At 42.2% G+C, this 11925-nt stretch overlaps 1 protein-coding gene across 1 annotated transcript; it reads right to left on the reverse strand.

The window, feature by feature from the left end:
- Positions 1–4262: 4262 nt before the first annotated feature.
- On the reverse strand, positions 4263–8741 carry LOC103171964 (sulfotransferase 6B1-like). The gene is made up of 6 exons (XM_007884759.2): positions 8588–8741; positions 7899–8107; positions 7415–7541; positions 7018–7112; positions 6247–6433; positions 4263–4465 (listed from the first exon to the last, which is right to left on the reverse strand). The coding sequence occupies exons 1-6, from the start codon at positions 8724–8726 to the stop codon at positions 4347–4349; spliced, it is 876 nt and encodes a 291-aa protein (XP_007882950.1). The 5' UTR covers positions 8727–8741; the 3' UTR covers positions 4263–4346.
- Positions 8742–11925: the final 3184 nt, after the last annotated feature.

An 11925-nucleotide genomic window follows, 5' to 3' on the forward strand; every position in this document is an offset into this window, starting at 1 on the left:
TTCCTTTTGCGAACTGATCCCCTCTGGGGTACAGCAACTTAATATCTCACTTACATATCAGTGATGGGGAATTCCAGAAGTTATTGCTATCTTATTACTATCGTAGCTGAACACTATCCTTTCTCTGCTCAATGTCCACTTGTACCTTCCTGCATTACTGAAGAAAAATCCTTACATTTCATATAGTGAAGGAGGAAGTCTTCAAACGCGTTTTACTGTATGTTTTAATAACGGTGCATTTTCACACACTGCTACATTGCTGCGATTGCATCTTGTAGGCGAACGTGGCAGTCAAGTTGCACAATGCAGTTGTCTTGCAAACAATCATACATTGTTCAGAAAGGTTTGCCTGTTCCTGGCCAAAGGCTATTTAAGACAATGGTTTGCTATTGGTGTTTGGCAGAGATTATCTAACCCAGCACAAAATAGAAATCTAAACACGACCTTTCTAGTTTATGGGGATTAAACTGCATTAGGCAGTCCATTTAATAATAATAATGATAATAATAATCTTTGCATTTGATATAGCGCCTTATCACGTCTTCTAAACCTCTCAAAGCGCTTCACAGCACATACTGTAAAGTGAATTGACAGTATATTTGTGGATGAAACGCAGCAGCTAATTGGGTACAGCAGCGTCCCACAAGCAGTCGTGGATTGAAGTGACCAACTTATTATTTTCTTGAGGGATTATTATCAGGCGTGTGGAGTAAGGAAACTTGCCCAACAATTCTCCCTGCCGGGAATCGAACCCGGGTCTCTTGATTGCAGGGTGAGTGCTCTAACCACTGAGCTACAGGACTCCATTTACCTCCACACTAACTTGCATTGTTATAAACACTACATAGTTTAACATAAAACTTTATAATGTCCACCATAAACATTTCTGTGCAACATTATAAACTTTGCAACGTCTCTAATTCACCCTGAATTTATTGTGGCCAACAATTCACATCATAAACACTTGCACCATATCCGATTGTGGGACCTGGCTGTGCGCAAATTGGCTGCCAAATTCTTCTCCTATATATACCACTACACTTTACCCAGTAATAATAATCCTTATGCATTTGATACAGCGCCTTAACAGCATTTGAGACATCTCAAAGCGCTTCACAGAATATACTGTAAAGTGAATTGACTATATTTTGTGGGCAAATGCGGCAGCTGAATGAGCACAGCAGCGTCCCACAAACGGTCGTGGATTGAGTGACCAAATTCTTCTTATTATTTCTTTATTTTTGAATGGATTATTACCCCCGGAAAAGTGATCTGACAATTGACTAACAACCGGGTTCCTACTTACTGCTGGGTACAGAGAGGTGTGGAGTAAGGAAACTTGCCCAACATTTTGCTCTGCCCAGGAATCGAACCCAGGTCCTCTCGCTTGTGAGGTGAGTGCTCTAACCGCTATGTTACAGGACTCCACCACTCTAGTATATGAAGCGCTTGAGGTATCTTACTGAAGTGAAAGGTGATATACAAATGGAATGATAATTATTATTATCATCAGACTGTGTTGTGCAGCATATTACAGCAGTTCTTTGTTTGCCATAAACAGTTTAATCAATTTCAATGCAATTTACAAAGGGCTATAAAAGGCTCTATTTTGCTTTCAGGTACTTTTGAAAGTTGGATAAACTTAGTACCTTTGAATGTTCTGGTGGGGCCAGACCTGAAAAGCTCTGGTCACTTTGACCTAATGAGTCAATGAAACAGAATGTAATTAGGCTGAAATCCAGTGTTTTACAGGAATGAGCTTTGAGAAATGATTATACCATCTGACCATCTGTGACCAGGGCTCCCTCTGCCTCCTCGTCCTCCTCGACCTATCGGCAGCATTCGATACGGTCGACCACGCTATCCTACTCCACCGCTTGTCCTCCCACCTCAACCTTCAAGGCACTGTCCTTGAGTGGTTTAGGTCGTACCTTTCTCACCGTCTTCACTTTGTCTCGACAAATGGCTTCTCCTCCACCCCCCGTACTGTCTCATGTGGTGTCCCTCAGGGCTCTGTCCTCGGTCCCCTCCTCTTCACCCTCTATATGCTCCCCCTGTGGTGACATCATCCGCAGACATGGAGTTAACTTCCACATGTATGCGGATGACACCCAACTCTACCTTTCCTCCTTTACTCTCAACTCCACGACCACCGATGTCCTGACAGCTGCCTGTCCGACATCGAGTCCTGGACGAGAGACAACTTTCTTCAGCTCAACGTGCGCAAACTGAGGCCCTCCTGATTGGCTCACGTCAGCGCCTCCGCACCTCAGGCGCTGACACCATCAGCATCCAAGGCTGCACTCTCCACCTCTCAAAGCCAGTCAGGAACCTCGGCGTTTTGTTCGACCCTGAGCTGTCCTTTCTCCCTCACATCCGCACCACAACTGGCACCGCCTTCCATCACCTCCGGAACATCGCCAGACTACGGCACTACCTCACCCCTCACGCGGCTGAAACCCTGGTCCACGCCTTTGTCACCTCAAGGCTGGACTATGGGAACTCTCTCCTCGCCGGCCTTCCCGCCACCTCCCTCCACAAGCTGCAGGTCATTCAGAACTCTGCAGCTCGTGTACTGTCCCGCACCAGACACCGCGACCACATCACTCCCACCCTCACCCTCGCCCTCGCTCGCCTCCACTGGCTCCCCATCCCCCAGAGGATTGATTTCAAGATCCTCATCCTCACCTACAAGGCCATTCACGGCCTCACTCCCTCCTACCTCTCCAACCTACTATCCCCCTCCCTATCCGCCCGTAACCTCCGTTCCTCTGGCTCCGGTCTGCTCCACGTCCCCCGCCCCAACCGCCCTACTATCGGTGGTCGGGCCTTCAGCCTCTCAGCCCCGAGGCTCTGGAACTCTATCCCCAGTGCCTTCGCCGCTTCCTCCCTCTCCTCCTTCAAGGCCGGTCTCAAAACCTTTCTCTTTGACCGAGCCTTCAGCTCCCCTCTCGACTCTCTTCCCCCTCCTCGCTCCCACCCTTCCCTCCCCTCACCCTGACCATTTCCCCCCTCCTTGCTCCCTCCCTTCCCCTGACCATTTCCCCCCAATGCTCGGGTCATGACCCAACTGTGCAGCGCCTTGGGACGTCCTCCTGACGTGAAAGGCGCTTTATAAATGGAATCTTGTTGTTGTTGTATACAAATTCAAGCTCTTTGGACTCAAAAAAAAGTATCTTAGAAAAGTATTGTATTTCAGTATATATGTAACAAGGCAAGAAAGTAAATCATCAATAACAAATATATACTGCAAGGCAAGAGCACATAGGTTTAATGTTTATATGTTTAAGAACTCATTAGAGAAAGGGATTGTGACAATGTAATACCTATTTTAAAAAGAGTGACACAGCTATTTAATAATAATAATAATCCTTGCATTTGATATAGCGCTTTTCACATCTTATCGACGTCTCAAAGCGCTTCACAGAATAGACTGTAATGTTCCATGTGGGGGTTTAAAAACAACAGGCACTTCTCCTTGTCTATCAACACATCCACCCAACAGGTAGCAGGTGAATGGCTATGAGGAGGAGGAGTGACGCTTCCAGCCGTTGCCGGGTGATGTGCCGTTTGTCGATTAGCAGTTTATGTACTTGCTCCAATCTTGCTTCTGACAGTATTTGCACCTACCCTCCCTAAAGCCTGCATACCCACCCATGGAGTTAATCCTTCCCACTGCACAATGCCCACGCATTGCTTCATTGCTGTCAATGAAAGCTATGTGGTTTTAGCTGATCTCCAAGCCTTGGCTCTTGCCAAACTGCACCTAATACTTGCCAGAAGCAGGTAAGCAGGATGTCGTTTGGAGACTCTTAAGCAACGGTGATGGGTTTCCGCATGTGTCAGACATCCGGCTGAGTAAAAATGAATCATTGAAAGAGATAATGAAATTGTTTCTCATTATTATTTTAATTGTAGTAAATGTAAGAAGTAAAACACTGATCGCAGAACCATTCAACAATATAATACACTTAACATTGGCATGATGAACTAGTTGACCGCAAAATATTACAATGACTTAATTGTAACCAAAAGTCATACAACTTGCTCTAGTTTTTAAAGCATAAGAGATAAGTGCACATATAAAAAACTGCTGGTAGCTTGACCCTGGCTTAACTTGTCACTACCACTTAAGTCATCACTCTGTCAATATTCAACCACATTTATTAATGTATATATACATATGCCTAACACGTCGTTCATAAGAACATAGGAATTTGCTCAACAACAACAACAACAACTTGCTTATATATATAGTGCCCTTCACACCAGATAGCATCTTGAAGTACTCCTCTGGCTCCTGTGAAAGATTTTTCTTCTTTTCATTTCCGGAACGACCTTTGATGTTAATTCTCATATTCAATACATTTCATTAGTTGACTTGAATTCATTTTCTCCTCAATCTGCGCATCAAATATTTTAGTTTGCTTTGTGCTGAAATGGTTCTTCCAATCACCAACGGTGCCTGAAGGTGATAAATGTATCAGTTAGATGGTAACGTGTCATAGCCTCATAGAATCATGGAAATTTGCTGCACAGAAAGAGACCATTTGGCCCATCAAGTCTGTACCAGCTCTCAGAGCAAGATGTTCATTCAATCCTACTGCTTTATCCTATCCTTCCGCGCCTCTATCTTTCATATAACTGTGAACTTCCCTCTATAACCCACAATGGATTCTACCTCTACCACCTGACTTGGCAGGGCACTCCACGTCCCAACAGCTCTCGGAATGAAAATAAATTTGCCTAAACCCTCTTCTTGTGACTATCTTATAATTATTAATCCAAATTATCCGTAATTATCCATTCAAATTTTCACGACTGAGGTGGGTAGATGTTCGTTAGGTCAGGGTATCGAAGGATATGGGGCAAAGGCCGGTATTTGGAATTGAGGTACAGATCAGCCATGATAATAATAATAATGATAATAATAATAATAATAATAATAATAATAATAATAATAATAATGATAATAATAATAATAATCCTTGCATTTGATATAGTGCTTTTCACATCTTCTGGACGTCTCAAAGGGCTTCACAGAATAGACTGTAAAGTGAATTGACTGTATATTTGTGGGCGAAACGCAGCGGCCAATTGCACACAGCAATGTCCCACAAACAGTTGTTTATTATGATCTAATAGAATGCCGGAAAGTACAGGCTTGAGGGGCTGAATTGCCTACTCCGGGTCCTATGTTCCTAATTATGGTTCTGAGTCACTGTTCCTTACCAACCAGTGGAAATAACGTCTCACTATTGACCATGTCAAAACCCCTCACAATTTTGTTCACATCCAACAGGTCTCCCCGCAATCTTCTCAGCTACAATGAAAACAAACCCAATTTCTTCAATCTCTTCTCGTAGCTAAAGTCCCTCATCCCTGGAATCATTCTTCTGGCTCCTCTGTACCCACTCCCAGGCTTTGACATCTTTCTGAGGTGCCCAAAACTGAATACAATATTCCAGCTGTGGCCTAAATAATGATTTGTAAAACTTGGCATGACTATTTTCCTTTTGTACTCTGTGTCCCATATATACAAGAAACTGCCCTTCAATATTCGCTAATTTTATCGATAGAGAAACTCAATGTGTACATGAGGGAATAGCGGGATATTAGGAGGGAGATAGGGAGAGGAGTTTAGGAGGGTGGAATTACAAGAGTATAAACTAATTGAGCCAAATGAACTATCTCAGTTCTCCTTGCGTTATACTAGTTAAGTGATTCATTACTCAAGGAATACTTTGGTTGGCACAGGATGTTGGCACACTTTAAAGTGACACTCAACCTGATTAATGTACAAAACAACACAAAAATACATTTGTAAAGGGTCTGTCATGTTGGAGGAAGTCCTAAATCATTGAACAGTCAGAGATTAGGGATTAATATGTAACATATTAACAACTCAAAATAAATCCTGTCCACCCACACCTAATTAATAGTGGAACATGCTCCACAACTTACTATTGTGTCCCTACTATTGCAGTGTTGCTTAACAAAGTTCTTCCTAAGGTTGTTTTGCAATCGGAAGTGGAAAAAGAATTGACATTCATTTATTATACTAATACAGTCAACATGTGTCACCAGCTATATTTGTGGAAGAAAAAGAATTGACATTCATTTATTATACTAATACAGTCAACATGTGTCACCAGCTATATTTGTGGAAGAAAAAGAATTGACATTCATTTATTATACTAATACAGTCAACATGTGTCACCAGCTATATTTGTGGAACAGACATACCTTTTCGAAATATCAATTGTTTGTTGGATGTCAGAGCACAAACAGTGTTATTTGGATTGATGTTTTCTTTCTGTGCCTGTTCCTTCATCTCACTGAAGGAAGATTTCATAGCAATTTCATGTATTTTTTCAGGAGTCAGGTTTACACCCAGAAAGTTGCTGAGCTGCTCAATGCTCCTGGTCGCATCCTACAAAATATTCACAAGGACAACAGTCTCTTTATTAAAACAGTTTTCACCATGAAAGCGAAAGGACCTGGTCTGTAAAGCCATTTCATTTGATTATTTAAAATTCTTAAATTCCATCTTAATTTGGAAGCCAGTTCCCTTGACGAACTCTGGAAAATATTTTTTCCCCCCACAATCCACACAATCTTAAATTTTAAGACAAAGTATTCCTGCGGGCTATTGCCAGGGGCAATTTAGGGCATCAGCATTAAAATTTGAATGGATAAGCGAGAGGGCTCTGGGGTTAGCCTGCAAGACTATTTTTGTCTCAAAATTTAAGATTGTGCAGGTTGGGGGGGGGGGGGGGGGGGGCGGGGAAATGTTTTTCTACAGTTCTTAAAGAGAATCGTAGAAAAGATTAGGGATTAGGATGGAATTTAAGAATTTTCCGCCATTCCGTAGAATTTTAAATATTCAGTTGAAATGGCTTTACACACATCAAGACCGTGTGAAATTTCCGGTGTGCACAGCAGTGTCCCACAAACCGTTGCTTGTTGTGTTGCACTGTTACAGAGCTAGCAAAAGAACGTTCAGAAACAACCAACCTTCTTCATGGCTTCGTAGTACAGGATGAGAACATTGTCGTCATTTTTGTGGTCTTCCCAGCTGTGAATGTGATCAAACCACGAGCCACAAACAACTGCAATAGAAAAGAATGGTTGTTCAGTCATCTGTAAATGAGATTTCCGGCCTTTGTAATATTTCTAGTTTTGTTTTTTCCTTTTCCTTTCATTTTCAGCAAATATACAGTTATCACATTACGTACCATATATTTTTCCCCTTTATGTTTTGGTAGCACATTGAGACTATAATGCAATGAGGTGGATTATTTCGAAGTGTAAAAACTATCTGTTTCAGCTGTCATGAGTATATTTTTCTTAAGCGAACTGTACTGAAAATTTGACCAAATAACTGTGTCTAAATTGAAGTTGTAAATCTCACCTTCTCCTCTCAGGAACATTTCCAAAAAGGTGGTCCATTTGTCAATGGTTGGCAGGTTGGGATTATCTTTGTAGTAGTGATACAAGGAAACAGCGGTGTCTTTAGGGTTTCTGATGATGTAGATCATCTGTGAATAGAGAGAACACAACATGTTTATAATACATTATAAAAGATCAACATACTCGATTACACATTTCCCTGATTTTCCTTAGGAAGAACAATCACCATCAAATTAGGCAAGAGTCATTGATTTTATATGAGCTATGAAGCTATACAGTTTAGAGTACAATAGGTGACAAATTGCAATAAAAACGAATTAACGTTTAATGCTTTTAGAATGATTTACTGAATATTGTTCGGAAACAAAACACAGAGGTTATTTTGAAAACACAGAGGCTATTTTGAAAAAGAAAGAAAAATTTGAGCAATTTATTTATAAAATAAATCTAATAATCTGAAGCTTCCCGTGAATTTCTCCTTGTACCTTGCATTTCTTGGTTTTGAGCTGCACTGGCAACATCTTGTAGTTCAGGTGTGTGGGGATCAGTCTCGGGGAAGGAAGATTTCTCAGGTCCTCGTATTTGGAAGGATCTCCAAACTCAATGGGAGAGGTCAGTGTCACTGTTCCACAGCCATTTGCACCTTGTTGAGTGCGGTACAGGTTTTTCAGGATCTCTGCCAACCAGTGAGTCCCTGTGAGGGTTGAAGAGAGAAAGACGATGAGAGTGAGACATGATCAAGCTGCATTTCCCACCACAAATCAGCGGCCAAACTGGTGATGAGTTAGGCATATAGTGATGTGTTAAAATCAACGACAATTACAAGTGGAATAAAACTTGAATAAGATTCGATGACTTATTTGTGAAATAAATCAAACCTTTCCATAATCACGACTGGGTAAACATCTGGAATAGTAGGAAGAGGAGAATCATGACAACAATACATATCACCAGTTGGAATTATGAAGGAGTGTTAAGGGAGAGAGGGATTAAGGGATATGGGGATAAGGCGGGCAGACAGAATTAGGTCAGAAGATCAGCCATCATCTTATTGAATAGCGGGGCAGACTCGAGGGGCTGAATTCCCTACTCCTGCTCCTAATTCCTATGTTCCTATGTTTATTGAACACTGTCACATAGTGAAATGTTGCTTTTTCTTCTAAAACCTTCTTACCTGACTTTGGGTAGGACACCAACAGCACATCATCCTCTCTGGCTTCAAAGGAGTCCAACGTGTGTAAAAGCTCTTTTGATGAGCGTGTAGAAAAGGGAATCCCGTTAAACGTGTGGACGAGGGCTGACTGGGATGGCATGTTGCAGACAGGTGGACTCTGAAATCTCAGACTGTGTGTATTAATGAATGAAGAAACTAATACTGGCAGTGCAGAGCATCTATATATCACTGTATCTTGATGCAATTATTTTACTTAGGCAACTTCCAGCAGGAAATGACTTCATGTTATTTAATCTCCAATAAGCACCTAGCCTAGTGTTGGGTTGGAATTTTGCGACACATCTTATAATTATTAACCTTTAGAGTTAACTGTACGAATGGAGCACAAAGTAATTCATTGTCAACATGAAGCTCTGCTGATTATTCCATGTGCCGCGTCAAATGCCTTTTGTTTTGATTTATTTGTCATGGTAATTCAATGCTCAACGTAAAACTAGTTTGAGAAAAAAATCACTCAGATCAATTCAATGAGGTTGAAATTGATATTTGTAAGCTGGGTGGTGCTATGCTATTAGTGACTTCTATTGTGTAAATTAAATTGATGGATTAGGTAAAGATTGGGGGAAGGGAGTGGGGGGAATGTGATACAGAATATCAGCACACCAAAATTTTAACATAGGATCATAAGATTTGTTATGATGAAGCAGATAATTTGACTAATTTGACTTTGTGGAGTCCTGTAGCTCAGTGGTTAGAGCACTCACTTTGCAAGTGAGAGACCCGAGTTCAATTCCAGGCAGAGGGCGAAACCTTGGGCAAGTTTCCTTACTCCACACAGAGCCTAATAATAATCCCTCCAAAACCCAAAACAATAATAAATTGGTCATTTTCAATCTACCACTGTTTGTGGGACATTGCTGTGCGCAATTGGCTGCCGCGTTCGCCCACAAATATACAGTCAATTCACTTTATAATGTGTTCTGTGAAGCGCTTTGGGACGTCCTCCCGACGTGAAAAGCGCTATATCAAATTCAAGGATTATTATTAATATTATAATCTGATCTCAACCTTCCAGGACACTCACCTTATAAATCTTGCCTTCAATGTATCAAGTTTTCTTTTGATGGGTTATAGTGTAATATGTTATCTTGAAGGACTTGGCTCGGGAGAAACTTATTACAACAGCTCATTGAATTTTCTGTAATTGAGAAATTACTGATACAAAGAGTTCCTCTTTAAGGAAGTATTTAACACAAATCAATGGTTCCAAAGATAGATAATGTCTGCTTGACTTCCTCCTCTTCCTTTTCTTGTGTCCCCCATCACCCCAGCCTTCTGCATTACCCACTCCTTCAGCCAATGCTCCTACCACTGCCACCACCCCTTTGCTACCCATTTTTCCCTCCTCCCTCTCAACGATCATCACCCATAAAACTCACCACCTCTGCCGCGGCACCCTCCCAACCCAGCTGCTGGCCACCCAACTGCCCTTCTCTGCCCACTGCTGGCCGACTCAATCAGCCAGTCCCTCTCCTCAGGCTCCATACTGCTCTCTCTCAAAAAATGGTGCCATTGCTCCCCTCCTCAGAAAAACACAGAGAAAGGGGCAGTTGATCCCTCTGTCTTTGCAAACAACCGGCCCGTTTCAAACTTGCCCTTTGTTTTAAAGTCCTGGAATTACTCTCTTCCAGCTGCAACCCCAGGTCCACTGATATTCTGTCCTCTTGATTGTCAGACATCAAGGCCAGGTTGAGTGGCAACTTTCGGCAGCTGAATGTTGACAAAACGGAAGCCATGCTTGAATCCAATCAACGTTTCCTTGCCCGCAGCTCCGACCTCCTAAATCTTCCTGGCCTTTCCCTCAGACCTGTCCATAACCTAGCCTGCAGTTTGAGCCTCAGCTGTCCTTCCTTCCTCACATCCAGTTCCTGGACCTCTGCCACACCGCCCGCTTCTGACCATTCCTCACACCCAACGCAGCTGAAACTCTTATCCACGAGTTCATCACCTCCTGCCTCAATTATTACAATGCTCTCCTCACCAACACCATCCATAAAAATACAATGGATTCAAACCTTTGGAACTCTCTGCCTCAATCCTTCAGCCTTTCCCCCTTTCTCCCCGCCTGAAAACCTTACTCTTCCACCGTGCTTACAGCCACCTCCCCCCTCACCCACCCAACCTGGCTCAGAGTCAGGCTCCATCACTGTGAAGCGCTCTGAGATGCTACCCTGCATGGAAGGCACTATATAAGTGCAAGTTGTTGTTGTTATGTCCAGTATAAATCTAGACATGCTTATAACATCAACTTGCATTTATATAGCACCCGTCTACACAGGATAGAGTCCTAGAGCACTTGACAGTGGTGGAGAGCGATACCAAGCCGGGTGGAGGTGACCTTACACCCGGTCGAAGAGGAAGGTCTTCAGGCGCGACCTGAAGATGGAGAAGGAGGCGGCCAGGTGGAGGGATAGAGAGAGAGAGTTCCAGAGTTGAAACATGGGCATGCGGGACAAGCAAGAGGCCGGAGCCAGTTAAATATAACCTTAATTTTGAAGGGGGTTTTTTTGTAATTTTTTTTAAAGAAACACCACAAACAACTTCAAAGTTAAGACTGATTCAACAATTATGAACGCACTGACATTCTGCTCGAATAGAATCAGTGTAGGTTCTCCTCAATGCAGTGGTAAGGCAGGAAGGCAGAGAGATGGGATTAGGGGAGGCTGTGGTTTGTGGACCATGGAGTCGGCTCAGTGGCCATACAGATGTGTCCTGCTCTTAGTTCCCATTGTTTTCATGGGAAATATTGGTATAAAGTACACACGTGAGAATGACACTTAATTGACAGATTGATAACTCCTGATAATAATAAAGCAAATATGAGGGAAAGCTGACTCTCCCTGGTGCGAAGATTATTGCAAAAGAATAAACTGAGGGATTGGATGAACAAAGGGAATGGGGGTAGTTTGAAGCAAGAAAGATGTAAGGTAATAATAAAAATAATTATAAGGAATGTATTGAATAACATTATAATTTTAATATAACCCTTATCTGAATCCATATGAATACTGGCACTGCACTATACCCCCAGCACAGTACTAAGAGAGTCAACTTATATTAGCTCAAACTCCCAATGTAGGGCTTCAAATCAGCTTCCGTTGGACAATACAAAAAATTTACTGATATTGTGAAAAGTTTTATGGCTGAAAGGATTGGCCTTTGCTGGGATTTTTTCCAAGTCTGCTTCCTGATGTTTGGGTTCAACAATTTGCCATCAAACAATGCAGCCCTCATAGCCTTGACTTACTGAAATAATCATTACCTTCCATCCAGCAATA

The sequence above is a fragment of the Callorhinchus milii genome, unplaced genomic scaffold (assembly GCF_018977255.1).
Source record: "Callorhinchus milii isolate IMCB2004 unplaced genomic scaffold, IMCB_Cmil_1.0 Scaffold5, whole genome shotgun sequence".
Classification (NCBI taxonomy): Eukaryota; Metazoa; Chordata; class Chondrichthyes; order Chimaeriformes; family Callorhinchidae; genus Callorhinchus; species Callorhinchus milii.